We start from the raw sequence: 15,461 nt of genomic DNA, 5'->3' as shown, positions 1-15,461 counted from the left end.
CCGGTTGTATGAAGCTGCCTATGGACCAGGAAGTGCCCTGCCAGGAGGCCGTGCTCTGTAGTCAATTGTTCGTGGGTGAGGAGTTGGCCATCACTGAATAGGTTTCTCACAGCGGTCAGCTATTGCTCTGCCCAGGCTCTCAATTCCCTGGAGGAATAAAAGGCTGAGAAGCAGGGGAGATAGATCAGGTGGAATGCCAGAGCATATGCAGGCGTGTCACACGTGAGGGAACGCACTCGGACCATACACGTGCAAGCTACCGTCGCCTGCAATGACCAGGGGTACGATGGTAAAACCTTAGAAAGGAGGAAGCCTTGCATCATGGATGTTGAGGACACCCTGCTAATTGCATCTTTCTCCCATATAGTGTCCATATGTCCAGCGCGACAACCACTGTAGCTGCGCTGCCAGAACGTATGTCTTGAAGGAGGGGCACTCGGTCCCTCCGACCCACCAGCTGTTGCAGTTTCTTTTGGGTGATGTTGCGACGTTTGCTAACCCAGATGAGTACACATAATAGGGAGTACAGCTCACTAAAGAACAAATTCGGCGGGATGACAGGAAGGTTCACAAAATAGGTAGAATGACAGTCTTTGCCAGTGCTTTCTTGCCTAGTGGGGACAGGGGCAGTTGCTGCCAAAGCGGCACTTGCGATTTGATGCTAGCCAGAGCTGTTAGAAGATTCCCCTCGTAAAGATCCACAGAGGCATGATAAAGGCGAATCCCCAGGTAACAAATCGCTTCCCCGCACCAGCAGTGTTGCACCTCACTGAGGTATATGTCTCTTTGGCAGCTGGTTGTGGCAAAGTGGATAGATCACCAATTTCTCCCAGCTTACCCAAAGTCCTGCGGCCTTAGCAAATTCAGTCCAGGAATCGTGGAGAGGTCAGATGTTATGTTCTGCAGGTACAAAAGTAGATCTGTGAACAAGGATACAGCTTGCGTCCTGTCTGCACAAGTTATTCCTCATGCTTAGCCTTCCCTTCTCAGCCGGACGGCCAGGGGCTCCATCGCAAAGAGCACCAGGGAGAGCGGGCATCCATGTCTGTCTCAGTGACCAACTGTAAAAGATGAGGCAATGAGACAGCCCAGGCGGACCCGGGAGGACGGTTTGGTGTAGAGCAGTTTGGTATAAGTAAGCAACCATTTCCCAATTCACATGCAGGCCAGCCATGAAGAGGTACTCCCACGTCATCATGCCAAATGCCTTCTCAAGATCTAGTATGAGGTAGGCGGTGTGTGGGAATTTCCTCTAAACCGGCTACTGCATGTGAAAGAGGTGGCTCATATTTTGGGGGGTACTGCGTCTCGGATTAAACCTATTCTCATCAGAATGTATGAGCTCTGGGAGGATCTAGGGATATCTACTGGAAAGGATCTTCCCCAAAATCCTAAAATCTTCCCCAAGAACGGCGATGGTTCGTTAGGGCGCCAAGAGAGCAGGCTCCCTATCTGGTTTGGGGATAGAGACAAAGAGTGACTCTGAAGTGACTGGGAGTTCGCCGGTGTGGAAGGCCGCTTTATACATCTCCGCGAGACTTGTCACCAGGATCGAGGAAAAGGTAGCCTAGTATTCTAGTGGTAACCTGTAAATACCAGGAGTTTTGTTTCGAGTGAGTTCCCGTATCGCCTGTGCTACATCCGTCATTGTGATTTTAGCATCTAAGGAAATTCTAGAGGCGTCTGATGCGCAGGAGGCTAATATCTGATAAAAATACACTCAATTCCGCCACTGAAGTGTCCGGTGGTGCCTGATAGATGGACGAGTAATAGTATAAAATACATGCAGTATTTCACTTTAGATGTGCACTGTGGTACCCGAACACGTGACCACTTCCATGGTGCGACTTACGGAGGTCTCTTGCCTGATCTGCCAGGCAAGGAGACGGCCAGAATCTATCACCTTTTCTGTGTACCTTGGCTGCGTGGGCTGTAAAGTTAAAACCTTTGAAGCACTCCAGGAGGGCCACATATTTTGATTTTACACCAGCAAGTACTGTGACAGTCGCATTCCGCTGCCTTCCCCAGTCTGGTGAGAAGCTTGGGTGCTAGCGTGGTGGATAGAGCGTACCAGAAGTCCCCCTGATCTACGTTTGGGGCGTAAATTCTCCCTATGTGTATGGGGTGACCGTCTAGGAATTCTCTGTGGCAGCCAGTTCCTTGTCCAGAGTTTTCGACGCTGAGAGCAATAGGGTATCGCCAAGCATTGGCGTGTCCAGTATAGTGAAGGATGGGTCCATCAATGAGGGAGCCAGTGTGGGCACAACAGAGCGCAGTCTTCTCATCGTCAGCTCTGTCGTGGGTCTGGATGGTAAACGTGGGTCGAGGTTCGAGGGGGCCGGCCGACCAGAGACAGGAGAGCTTGCGTCCTCCATGGAGGGAGGAGGGAGAGAGAAGATGCTCCTGTCAGCGCCAACATGAGGGTAGGGGAGCCACAACCACCATACTCTTGGCTGGGGCCGACAGACAGAGGGTGTTATCAGGCACTCCATACAGGTAATGCAGAAAATAGTCTAGCACCGTCCAAGTGCCCGGGGGCTCTCAATCCTACCACTCTAGCCAGGATTCCCACAGCTGCAGGACTACTGTCTGCATGTGTGCCTGCGCTCCGACCAGAGTACCAATTTCACCGGGGGAAGGGACGTCAGATGCTCCCCACCCCCGCCCCCAGTAACTGATACTTCAAGCTTGGCTCTCTACAGGGGGCCCCAGGATGGATACAACACTGCCCAGTCCCCACAGCACTGCAGAGTCAATTCAGAACTATCATTGTCCCCAACACCATCAAGGACTCACAGACCTCAGCTAATCTCTGAGTGCCAGCTGCAGCAAAACTCTGCAGAAAGAGGGGAGGTGGACCTGAGGGTGGCCGCAGCGCACTCCCGCTGATGAAAGCCCGGGTTGTAGGTGCCATGAGCATGAGGGTAGGGGAGCTGAAGCAGTCATAATCCTGGTTCAGCACTGATAGGCACAGGGGGTGGTGTTAGGGCTTACGTATCATTGATATAGAAGACAGGTTGGCAAGTCCTCTGGGTCCAAGGCCCTTGACTCGGTCACTCTAGCAAGAGTTGCCCCAGCTGCATGACCATCACCCACATGTGTGGGGGCGCGCTCTGAACTGATCCCCTAATCCACTGCAGGGGGGGCGGCAGGTGGGCCCCCTGCAGTTGCCAACATACTAGCCTGATTCTCCCCAGGGACCTGGAATGGGTATAGCAGCTGACAAACTCCACAACACTTTTGGCTCTGGCTAGGGCAAACATTGCCCACAGCACCATCAGTGTTCCACAGACCTCGGCCAATCCTCCCATTTCTCCCAGCCGGTCCCCTGCAATAGTCACACCAGTTCACCGCCCTTCATGTGCATCAACACAAGGGAGGGGGGGGTCAGTGGGCAAAGCCTCTGGATCAGAGTTAGTGCAGTTCCCACTGGCCACGAATGACCATTAATGGAGGCCAGTCTCCGTGGACCTGCCCGGGTTCAAGTTGCGGGCCATACGTAGGGGAGGGGGGAGACTCACTACAATCGTTTGGCCAGTTGAGCCATGTCATCAGCAGGGTCCTGAGGAACTGCTCAGCAGGCCATCTGGGACAAGGAAATTGGCGGGCCCAGGCTCACAGGCCAGCCGCCAACTCTAACTGTGCACCACATGCCCTCCGCGTGCCGTGATCTGAGCACCAGAGCAGAGGGGAGTGAGTGGGATGTAAAGATGCACCAGAGCACCTGTTCAGGATCCACTTATCTTTCCAGGGGCGCCCCCTATCCTCCACTAGGCCCTGTGCTGTGGGCCCTCTGTCACTCCATGGGAGCACACCACATACAGCTGCCCAGGATAGCCGCCCACCGCTGGTGTAGCTTTTTGAGCCTCGTCATATTAGGGCTACGGCCACATTCATTTTCTACATATCCCACCTTTAAATACCATGCATGCACGTGTAAAACTAAAGCTATATGTGCAATGTCACTACAGTGGATGACACAATAGGTGCTGCAGCCCACAAGTGCCATTTAACTTAGTCCCTCAATACACTTTTTATACCATACACTAGGGACTAACATGAAAGTTAAATGTGCCAAACGGGAATAAGCCAATTTACCCATTGATAATGAGGGAGCACAGGCACTATACTACTGGTTAGCAGGGGTAAAGTGCACAGAGTTGTAATGCCAGCATAAAAATACAGGGTCCAGCAAAAGTTGAAAATCCGAGGTATCCATACACTCTGTGTGTGGAGGTATCCATATGGGACACTAGGTTTTAGTTTCACCTCTGATGTCACAGAAGAGATATCTAAAGAATTTGGATATGGACACCTCACCCCCTATTTATCATGGCATGCTTCATCATTGGTGTACACCCCACACTCGGGTAGGTGAATGCCACTTGAGTGGACTCAACAGTGTTCAGCAGTTCAAAGATGGTTGCCAACTGGATAAACACAGGAATCAAGATTAGTTGAAAATGTCTAAGGGTATACCCAAAATATTTTTTTTCTATTAAGTAGGTTCCCATGACATGATTAAAATGTTAAGTCATGGATGTCTCTTGAAAATAATGTATCAACCATCCGTATTTTCTTGATTACATGTTTCGCCCTTGTATTGTTAAGGAGAGCAGCACATAGGTAGTTCAAGTCCCTCGCAGTCTCTTATTGTGTTATATCAGTGCCAGACAGGAGCGGCCCGTGCAGGTAAGTGCAGTGGGGCGGGGTGGGGAGGGAGTTGACAGACGACGACAAGGGAAAATGAAATTTAAAATAAAGAAAACCACTTACGTTGCGTTCACCGCATCGCCGACTCGGTGATGCGGCGAGCGTAAGGTAAGTGTCTTTCATTTTTTTACATTGAATTTTTCCTCGTTGTCCGTCGACTCCCTCCCCACCCTGCCCTATCGCTCTTACCTGCACGGACTGCTCCTGATGCCAGAGAGCACCATTGAGATGACTACAGTGGAACAATTGACATGATCTGGGCCAACATTCTGGGTACAAATAAACCAAACCCAACATCCTTAGGTAGATGACCCGTCACAGTCCTGCATCTCAAATAAACTCTGTACAGAGTGCCAGAGTTCCTAAAATGGAAGCACATTGCCAGTGCTCCTTCCCATATCCCCAACCAGAGCCTGGCATCCTTGCAGTAGGTGGTAACAGAGATCATATTTAGTTGCTGTTTCACACATGCATAGTGTTCTCGTACAGTATGCTGATCCTGCTTTTGCGGTCCTATGTTGTTAAACCATCTCCATTCTGTTGAAAGCTGGAGCATGCATGCTTGTTTTGAAATGTGTGTGTGAATAGTGAGGCCTTTTGGAGAAGTTATTTGGTGTCACGCTTGCACGGTCCAAATGTTGAAGCTGGCTGGTTGACCGATGATCAGGCATGTTCCTTGTGACGGATCTCTCAATAACATGGCCCTTTTCTAGACGTTGAGGACTGTTCTGTCTGCTGCAGCATGAGACTATTCATCTCTGTCCTTAGCAACTCAGACACAGGGAAACAGCTTTCATTGGTGTTGGACTGACGGACCATTTCAGCAGGGTAGTCCCAAATTCCTGCCTACCTTAACTGAACCCATCTTTTGGGGCTTTAGGACTCCTCTCTGTTCTAAATATGGTAACATTGGTATTCAACTTTTTGGATTATTTAATTTACTTATGAGTTCCTAGTATATGGTACTACATGTACCAAGGACCTGTAAATTAACTGCTACAATTGGGCTGCAGCACTCATAGAGCCACCCACTAAAGTAGCCTTGGAAAACATGTTTCAGACCTGCCACTGCAGCCAGTAGTGCTGTTTTAAGCTGCTATTTCGACTTGCCAAATTAAACCTTTTGCCAGGCTTAAACCTTCCTTTTTAATACTTACAAGTCACCCCTAAGGTTAGCTCTAACAGCTGCTCATTGGGGAGGGTGCTTGGTATTTAAAAAGTAGGACATGTACACTTAACTTTTACATGACATGCCAGTGAAAAACTCTTAAAGTCGCTTTTCACCATAACAAAACTATCTCGCCTAGAGACTAACACTGAGTTATCTCATTACACTTTACAAGTGATAACTTTAGTTTGGAAATAGATAAAGAAATACTCTTTCAACTTATTTTAATTATAATGTAAAATTTCTTTACCTGCTAAAATTAGAATATAAGTTACTATTCTGAAAATGCCACTTTTAGAAAATTGGCATTTTTCTGCCTAAACCAAATGTGCCTGTCTGCCAGTGTTCAGGGTCACATGACTGTAATAGCTTTTTTTGTGGTGTAATGTGTATTCTTTCCAAGCAGAAGACAAAATGACCTTGGGTGTGGAGAAGGATATTCCTGTCCTGAGCTGGGTGACATGGAGGTTTTATTCATCCCTTCCTAAGCTTCAAGGGGTAGCCTGAGCGCTGTGCCCACCTCCTTCCTAACTTCCAAACCTACCTGCTTTGTCACTGGCAAATGCAGCTGACACCTGGGCATGCCCTTTTTTATCCTAGACAGCTTGGAGCCCAAACCAGGGGAAGGGGCATAACTTACCAGAACCAGTTTAGGGGTAAACAAAGAGACAAACCCCACACACAGGCTGACACTGTGTATGAAATTGGCACCCTCAGAACCTCGCATTAGAACACTCATCGACCTGTGGAAGATGTAGAAGATTGCCCTGCTGTCTGAAGAAGGAAAATGGAACTGCTTACCTTGATCCTAAAATCCCAGAAGGGACTCCAAGAGCCAGTTGGCTAAATTACTGTTTGAGCTACAGGGACACAACAAGCTTCCAGAGGCTGTGCCTGCAACTGGCCAGCTGACCAGCAACAAATGGACCTGCCTGAGGGCTGCTGTTGGCCTCTGCTACAGTGAGTCCTTACCCCAAAGAGGTGAATCCCAAGGTCCTGGACCCTTGGCTATTGTCAGAGTATACTCTTCCTGCTTCAAATCTGCAAGAGCTGAACTCCAGGTGAAAATCCAGTTTTTGAACCCCTCGCAGCCGCAAATGACTGTCCACATCACACGCCAATGCAAGCATGCACCTCGCATCAGCAGCGGCCTCTGCGTCTCCTGTCAACGTAAAGATACAACGGTGATCTTCTCTTTGTCCAACAGTGAGCGCCTTCATCTCCTGCCAATTTGAAGCTCCAGTAGTGAACCCTTCTTGCCGACAACGATCTCCTTGTGACTCCAACCAATGAGAAGCTCAGACTGAGGCTTCTCCCGAGGACTTGGACTGTCAGAAGGTAAACTGTTCCCCAGGACGAACCTCGTCCCTGTATCCAATCCACGCACCATTGTGGTAAGCCTGAACTTGTAAATTTAACCCACCTGCATCCAGTGCGACCAGATAACAGCAGTAACTCTTTTCTCATCCTTGGTGCTATGAAAGATTTAAATTTATAATTCAGGTTCTATTGATTGAATGTTTGAGAATACATAAAAAAAAAAAAATTACTCTTATTTTTATAAATTGGTTAGGGATTTTTCTTCTGTTGGTTTTCTCTGCATTACTGTTTGTGTGCAGCATAAATACTTTACACATTGCCTCTAAGTTAAGCCTGACTGCTTTAACTTGGGCCCAACTGCTTTTGTGCCAAGCTACCTGAGGGTTAAGCACAGGTTTATTTAGAGACTTTTGTGGTTCACCCTTAAAAGAATTGTGGTAATTACTTGAGTGGGGCCCTCACCCCTCTCAGCTAATAACCCAACTTTGTGAAATCGGCCAGTCTTTGATCCCCCCCAACTCCAATATTACACCAAGATCAAACATGTGAAGCTATCCCTCAATTTAATGCAAGTCAAAAAGCCATTTTCCAGGTGTCTCATTTCTGTTCACCAAAAGACACACAATTGATTGACGGAATGCAGAACAAATCAAAACATTCTCCCCCAGTCAAGAGAGCTGGGTTAAATCCATCATTCTTTTGCTCACCATGCCACCCCAGTTTAGACCTGACCATATGCAAATCAGTCTTGACCCTGTGCCTCATGGGAACAGTCCAGCCCGAACTGCCAAGCCAGGTCCTCCCTGGACCGGAAACAAGCATCCTAGGACCGGTTTCAGGGTTTCACCCCTCTTCAGCCAGGATAGCTTGAATCCAGTGGCACAGTGAGCCCGGGACCTACGTCTAGGCATAGCCGGCGCACTTAGGTTGAGAAAGCAAAAGACACACAATTGATGGACGGAATGTAGAACAAATCAAAACGTTCTCCCCCAGTCAAGAGATCTGGGTTAAATCCATCATTCTTTTGCTCACCATGCCACCCCAGTTTAGACCTGACCATATGCAAATCAGTCTTGACCCTTGTTTCCAGTCCAGGGAGGACCTGGCCTGGCAGTTCGGGCTGGACTGTTCCCATAGGGCACAGGGTCAAGACTGATTTGCATATGGCTTGGTCCAAACTGGAATGGCGAGCAAAAAAACGATGGATTTGGGCCCAGATCTCTGTACTGGGGTGAATGTATGACATTGGTCTGCATTCTGTCCATCAATAGTTTTTTGCATTATGTCTGTTCACCATCAGACGTTGACATCTTCAACAAAGATATTATTCTGCAGATTTGTCCTGTAAGTCTCCCTGTGCATTCACTCACCCAGGACACTACATTAAAGCACTTTTGTTATCTTTTATAACTACTTTAGTGCTGGCTTTCAAGCAGTTCTTATTGCAACGGTCTTGCGATCTGATTTGGTGTCATTGTAGTTTTTAGAGAGATTTGTGGCTGTTTACCATGTAGAACTGTTTTCTGTGCTTCATATAAATATGTGTGTGTATATATATATCTATATATATTTTTTTTCTTCTGGATTTTCTTTTATCTCATTTTACCTATTTTCTATTCATGACATCCTTTTACTCTTCTGAAGGGAAGCCTAATGCCCAATACAGTTATCAGACAGCAAGTAAATCGATGAATTTACTGTCATACATAGCTGACAGCCAGCAGTTTTTTGGGCCTGAATGAAGAAGTCTTTAAGAGAGGCACAGGCTATTTCACTGGTAGGAAAGTGTCTGCTGGCCCAACTGTTCTGGACAATTATTAGCCCAGAGATAGTAAATATTCTGAAGTATCAAACGATTGTGAAGAAACCCAAACATAACTTACACTATAAACTCAATTTTTTTTTCTCAAAAAGGACGAAAGGTTCACCATTAGTAACAATGATCAGATTCCCCAACAGTTAATGCTGTTCTGATTAGCAACTTTCATGGCTACTGGTGACTAAGGGCCTTATGTATCAACATTAGGAAATGCAATATCCAAATTGCAATTATTACCTAATCACAAGTTGGAAACCGCAATTACAAATGTATGAAATTTTTATTTTTAAAATAGCGATTCCTAGTGTGTTGCAAATCAAGGAAGGTAGCTATTTGCAACCCACTAGGAATCACAATTATCACAGAGATGGCGGCCTGCTGGGCTCAGCAGACCACCATGTCTGTGATTGCTTTTAAGTAAAGCTATTTCTTTTTTTTAAATGCAACCCGTTTTCCTTAAAGGAAAAAGGGATGCGTTTAAAAAGTAAAGGATTTTTTTTCTCTTTTGTTTGTTTAAGAAGACGCAGTGGTTCCATGGACCACTGCCTCCTCTTAAACGAACCTTTTTTTTTTTACATTCACAAAGGAGGAGTCTTCTAGAGAGGACCCCTTCCCATTTGTGAATACATTACCACTGCACTGCTGTAGGTGATAAATTATTCATGTTGCCCCTTCCATATACTGAAACGGTATTTGTTCAGAAACCAAAATTTTGATTTGGTAACACGCTACTGAGTTGCAGTTTGGGTCTGATACATACTAAAATGGTTTAATGTGGTTGCAAACGGGCCATTACATCTGGATCTAAATTCTATTTTTGAATCCAGAGAAGGTGGAAGAGGAGTGATAACACTGAGAATATCTTTTTGCGGCAGCAAAGTATGGGTGGTGTGCGCTATGGGTCTACAGTGCCCCACTCTCTTCTTTTTGTCTACTTGCACCACTTTCATGGTTTACCTGTAACCTTCAGACAGGAATTTACATGTTCATCAGAGATACTCATCTTTTAGAGTACATGGCATCTCAAAAGGAACACTCTTGCTGTGAACCATAATATGTCAAGTGTGAAACTGTGGATATATCTAGACTGGTTTGTTTAAAGACAAAAAAGAGAGCTTTTATTATTACTGCAAGGTAGCCGCAAGTTATATTGACTTCTCTATTAGACCATTACCGTTAAAAATAACCAGTCCTTATACCACATGATGTGAAATGTTTAGGAGATTCATTTGGTTCATCATTGATGATAGATGTGAGACTGATCAAGTCTCCCAGACTTACAATTCTCATCTTCAGCTCCCTAACAATTTCAGCTTTATCCGAAGAAGGTAGAAGAGAAACTGTTTCTAGAGCTGTTGTATGGACAGATACGGGTTGCTGCAACAGACTACAAACACATTTAAGGAAAAACACCACAACACTCATTTTAAAGCCTTCTAGCCAAACCTCTTAGACATAGTAAAAGATAACCACTTAACCAAGAGACAGATCAAAACACAACACCCTTAGCACATCATTACAAGTTGAATCAGACTCTGATCTGCGATAGAAAGTTTGGTGAAATTTGGAAAGTGACCCCTTCACTTTGAAAGCACAACATGTCCATACAAATTGGAGAATGGGCCCCATACAAGTGCCAGTAACACAAAAAGACACCTTGCGCATGATCTTGGATGTTGCTTCTTGATAGGTCAAACAATCCCCATTTGTACTTGTATATGCTTGTTGTGTGAAAGTCCATATCGGTTTCCAATTGACAATAACGATAACATCTAGAGCAGCCATTATAGCCACCACAGAAGTCCATCTGAAAGTGTCTGTGCCCATGACAAATGTTGATTCCCTGTACAGCATATGATACCTATAAATCTTAAGTGGCATCTGTTCTCCAGTCCGAACGCCTGACATTTTTCTGAAGCATCCTAGGATTGGAAATGGCATGTCACATGAGTTCCAGGTCAAAAGATGCACTCTACCACACCCAGGGTGCCCAACATTGATCCACAAGCGCTAGGTCCATGCTAGAATATAAGGATTATAATAGGCTACCGAATGATTTGCACTATAAAGTTATGGGAAAGCTGGCCTTTGTGAACATGAAAAATGAAAGCAAGTTATTTACAAGTATTTTGAAAATAGGAGGAAATTAATTGGGATTCTCACGTTAAACAATATAACCTATATTCTGAAAATCTATATTTGTATTTAAAATTGCAAAATAAATAGAATTCTGTATGTTTAAAATATTGCCACTTAAATTGTAAGTTAATGGAGTTAAAGTGCAGTCCAAAATTATATTATTATTTTTTTCTGGAAAAAATAAATGAGGTTTCGTAGCAAGCATTGAGCACAGCTTAGGTGCAAACTGTAAATTAAAATCTAAGATGCAGAAATAAATTGGAGTATAACTTATTTGTTTTTTAAGGAAAAAGTTTTTTTTTTAAACCTGCATCCAGAAATATTCATTAAAATGTCCTCTCTTGTTTCCTCCTGACTTTCCACCTCCCTTCAAAAGTGTTCATATTTTTTATATCGCAATTCCAGCGAGAAGTAAAAAAGTTATTTTAAGTCTAGTTGACACTGGGAGTTTAAACAAATGACCCCAGAACAATGTGTATTGTGGAATCACTGATCTTTGAACACTGGCATCTGCAACTTTATAACAACATAAATACTATTTTTTAAATCCATAGGATGCCCATTAAAACTATTAGTTTAACACTCTTCCTCAAAATACTCCCAGAGAAATACTAATCATCAGAGAGGCTTTAAGGCATGGGCAAAGAGGGCAATCACCGGGGGCCCCTTCCTTCCAAGGGGGTCTACTGTGAAAGTGATCTTTTTCTGTCTGTTTCTCACCTCTGTCTATTTCTCAACTTCAACCACTCTCTTTCTCTCTCACTACCTCCATCTCTGTCTCTCTTTACAGAGTGTCATTTTAAGGATGTCGAAGTCCTCGGACAGACCTATTTTAGTTGTTTTTATGCTGCTCCTTTTCAGAAAGTTACCCTATGCCACTGTTTGTCATCATGCAGTCTTGAAAAAGCAGAAAATGGGTAATGAAATGCAAAGTTGTTCTGAACAGTGGCCCCCAAAATATGCTTTGTCCACAACCCAAAAAATCCTTAAGCTTACACTGCTGATAATGATTACCCCATCTAACCTCCCCCAACAAGAAGGGTCCAGTTCCTACCCGTTCCCATTTTCGCTCCTTGCTCAGCAGGATAATGACCAGCTTGGGATGCATTTGGTAGCCATCTTCGCTGAAGGACAAGTTTCGGCCCTCAAAGGTCACGTTGATAAGATATCTGAAAAGAAAATACATTTTGAGTAATTTAGCAGAGTATTAATACCAGATAATAGATAAACTGCCAGCACCACTGAAGACTAGAGCTACATAAAGGGCAATATGAGCAATTTAATAATAATAACAACATTGTAAAACATATAGCTTTGCATTTTACAACATCATTCAGTGAATTAAAGACAAAATAGTAAGTATCATTAGTCAAGAAAACAAGATTGGATACAGTAGCTCTCAAAGAAAGGTACCGTATAGTAAGGCATGTTGTGAGAAATAGCATAAAGTAGCATAATATATCATCCCATTGTTTTAACAAATGATACCTCATTCTGACACTTATTAACTAACACACGCTATCATATAGAAAAATGTAACATACCATAGTAAATTACATAACATAAGACATCATGGTAAAACATTTTGGCGCTCATCACGGTGTTGCCGGACTTGAGTCCGCCCGACATCGTTGTGGGAAGGAACCGATCGACCATAGTTCGGCGGTTACGATGCCCTAATTTGCATGCAACCAAGCGTAATGCGAGTGGAAACATCCATTTTCCAATGGGAGCTTGTGAGACGGGCTGAAAACGCCTGCAGCACAAGCTCCCATTGGAAAATTGAAGTTTGTAAGCATCCCTGCACCATGTGGCAGGTACCTCACGGTGCCTGCCACACGGTGCAGGAATGTTGAGGGGGCCCCTAGGCCCATATGCGGAGGGCCAGGGGGGAAGGCCGACATGGATTGGCTCTTGGAAACTGACATTGTAATCCAGATAGCGGAGCCGAGCCTGGCTCCGCCGTCATTGAAAGGATTACTATTCCGCTCCTGTTCTGACGGGCTCACACAGCCCATTGGAAGAGGAGCGGAATCCCCTTGTGGTTTTCCCTCTGATCGCCATAATCAAAATACGGCAGTCGGAGGGAAACCTCAGGATGTCGGGCGGAGAGCCTCTGACCGTTGGTCGGAGGCTCTCCGCCCGCCCGGTATCCAAACCGTCCCATAGCATTCTGTATGATAACATAGGATGGAGTAAGATCAGATACATCATTTTAAAAGAAGACAATGTAAGTTACGTACAGTATGGTGTGCAATGACATAAAAAAGCAAAACATGCAAAACTATTAATGAACACAATACAAATAATAGAAACTACAAAACAAAACACGGTATTAAACATTCACTGTAAATAAACAAAACCTGCAATGCAAAACACACCATGAAAACAAATAAAATGCAATGCAAAACACACAATACAAATTAACACTACAAATAAAAACCAATATAAAACATACAATGAAAATAAAACAAGACAGTGCAAACCATGCAATGGTAGAAAATGAAATTTTGATACAAAAACATACAAAGAAAGTAATATAGAGCACACCAGAAAATATGGAATACAAAACATGCAAAACACATAGAACAAACACAGCTCAAAACAATCCAAACAAAAACAGTACAAACACAAACTAAATACATAAATACAAGGAAATACAAAAATAAACAATATAAAACCTACAATATAAATTAAACACAATCTAAAAACACACAACAAATAAAACAAACATTGCAAAACAAATTACCAACAAAATACAAGAGCAAGAAAACAAAACACAGTATTAAGCATACTATAAACAACTACACTTCGAAATCTACCATAAAAACCAACACCATAAATAATACACACAAAAGAGAATACAAATCACACTAAACAAAACAAAGCACACCATACAAATAAAACAAAATACAAAACACAACATATAATACTAATAAAAAGACAACACAAAAGCACACATTACAATCATGATAGAACACAAACATAATGAAACACAAGACAAAACAAAAACTACTAATAATCAAAACATATTGGTTGTTGCCAATGACTTAAGGAAAATTCCAATAATGGACAAATGTCAACTTAGTGCAGGGATCAACAGGGGAGCACCATAAGTGCCCTGTGCATCCATGGAGGCCCTGCTGGGGACCCCCAAAGTCGAGTTCTGACAGCCTTTCTGTGTCAGAAAAGCCAGCACAGAAAGGTTGCAGAAACCCGACATCGTAATACCAAGGGCGGAAAGAGCCGCCCTTGGGATTACTGACAGCATTCGGACTGGCGGTCAGGCTCTCCGAGCCAGTCAGAAGCCAGTCGGAATGACCGGTCGGATTCCTTTCCAACCCCCTTTATTGTAATGAGGCGGGCGGAAAGGAAACCGACCGGAAAATTACAATGCTGTCGGAAAGGTTCTGACCGATGGTCTAGGTCTTTTCCAACAGCATCGTAATCAGCCCCTAAGTACAACACTTCACACAATAATACGCTGTTTTTACATGTTGCGTTTTCAAAGAAGGTATATTAGAAACACGTGCATAGTGCTAAATAAATGGCTTTCAGTCTGTAGGGCCAAAGTGTGCACAAATAATGAATATAAAGATATGTATCCATAGACCACCGTCTATTATCAAACATATTGTATTAGTTATAATATTTTTGTTTTCCAAATATTAAAGTTTTGACCTCTTTGTTCCGTCAATTTAAATACAGTATATTTCTGTGCAAATATTTTACTGTCAATCCATAGAAACAAAATATGCTGTGCTGTACAAACTCACAAATGAACAAAACACTTAAAAACAGGTGTCCACATTGCTGGAACACTAGTGCAGAACATGCACACAGCACTAAGAAACAGTGGGTGTGGCTGTACAGTCCTCTAATATATGAGTAGTGTACGCCTCGAAAAAAGAGGGAGTGCACATCTCAGACTCTCTTCACACACCCCTCATACAATGGGGCAAATACCGTAGTGTATGCACACCACTAGTAGGGGCTTATTACGTGCGTCCCAAAACCACACCCAGTAAGTCCATACCCTTGAAGTTAATATTACTGGTGTCCCAGTAATTCTGGAGGTGTGGTGTTAGTAGATATTCGGAGTGGACTCCTGAAGTTCCACCGAGAAATGGGGAATTCTGTTGTAAGCCTCTATTTCTGGGTCTGATTCCCCAAGTAATTCTCTATTCCAGCTTATGTGCAACTCGCACACCCAAAGAGGTCTGCCCGCTCGGTTTGTGCCAGGTGAAAACTGGAGTAAATCCATTTTGAGTTTGTGCAACCAAGAATGGGGAAAAGTCTCTC

General features: G+C 44.1%; 1 protein-coding gene across 2 annotated transcripts in view; it reads right to left on the bottom strand.

Annotated features, from left to right (window-relative positions):
• The window catches only part of GRIN2B (glutamate ionotropic receptor NMDA type subunit 2B), a 572,709-nt gene that overhangs the window by 109,309 nt on the left and 447,939 nt on the right, over positions 1-15,461 (bottom strand). For both annotated transcript variants that reach the window (XM_085601197.1, XM_085601196.1), the window contains one exon: positions 12,214-12,328. In XM_085601197.1, coding sequence (XP_085457323.1) covers positions 12,214-12,328 — 115 coding nt within the window. The remainder of the gene's footprint in view (positions 1-12,213; positions 12,329-15,461) is intronic.

The sequence above is a fragment of the Triturus cristatus genome, chromosome 4_2, assembly GCF_964204655.1.
Source record: "Triturus cristatus chromosome 4_2, aTriCri1.1, whole genome shotgun sequence".
NCBI lineage: Eukaryota > Metazoa > Chordata > Amphibia > Caudata > Salamandridae > Triturus > Triturus cristatus.
The sequence above is the reverse complement of the archived record's forward strand: the minus strand, read 5'-3'. Positions and strand labels throughout refer to the sequence as shown.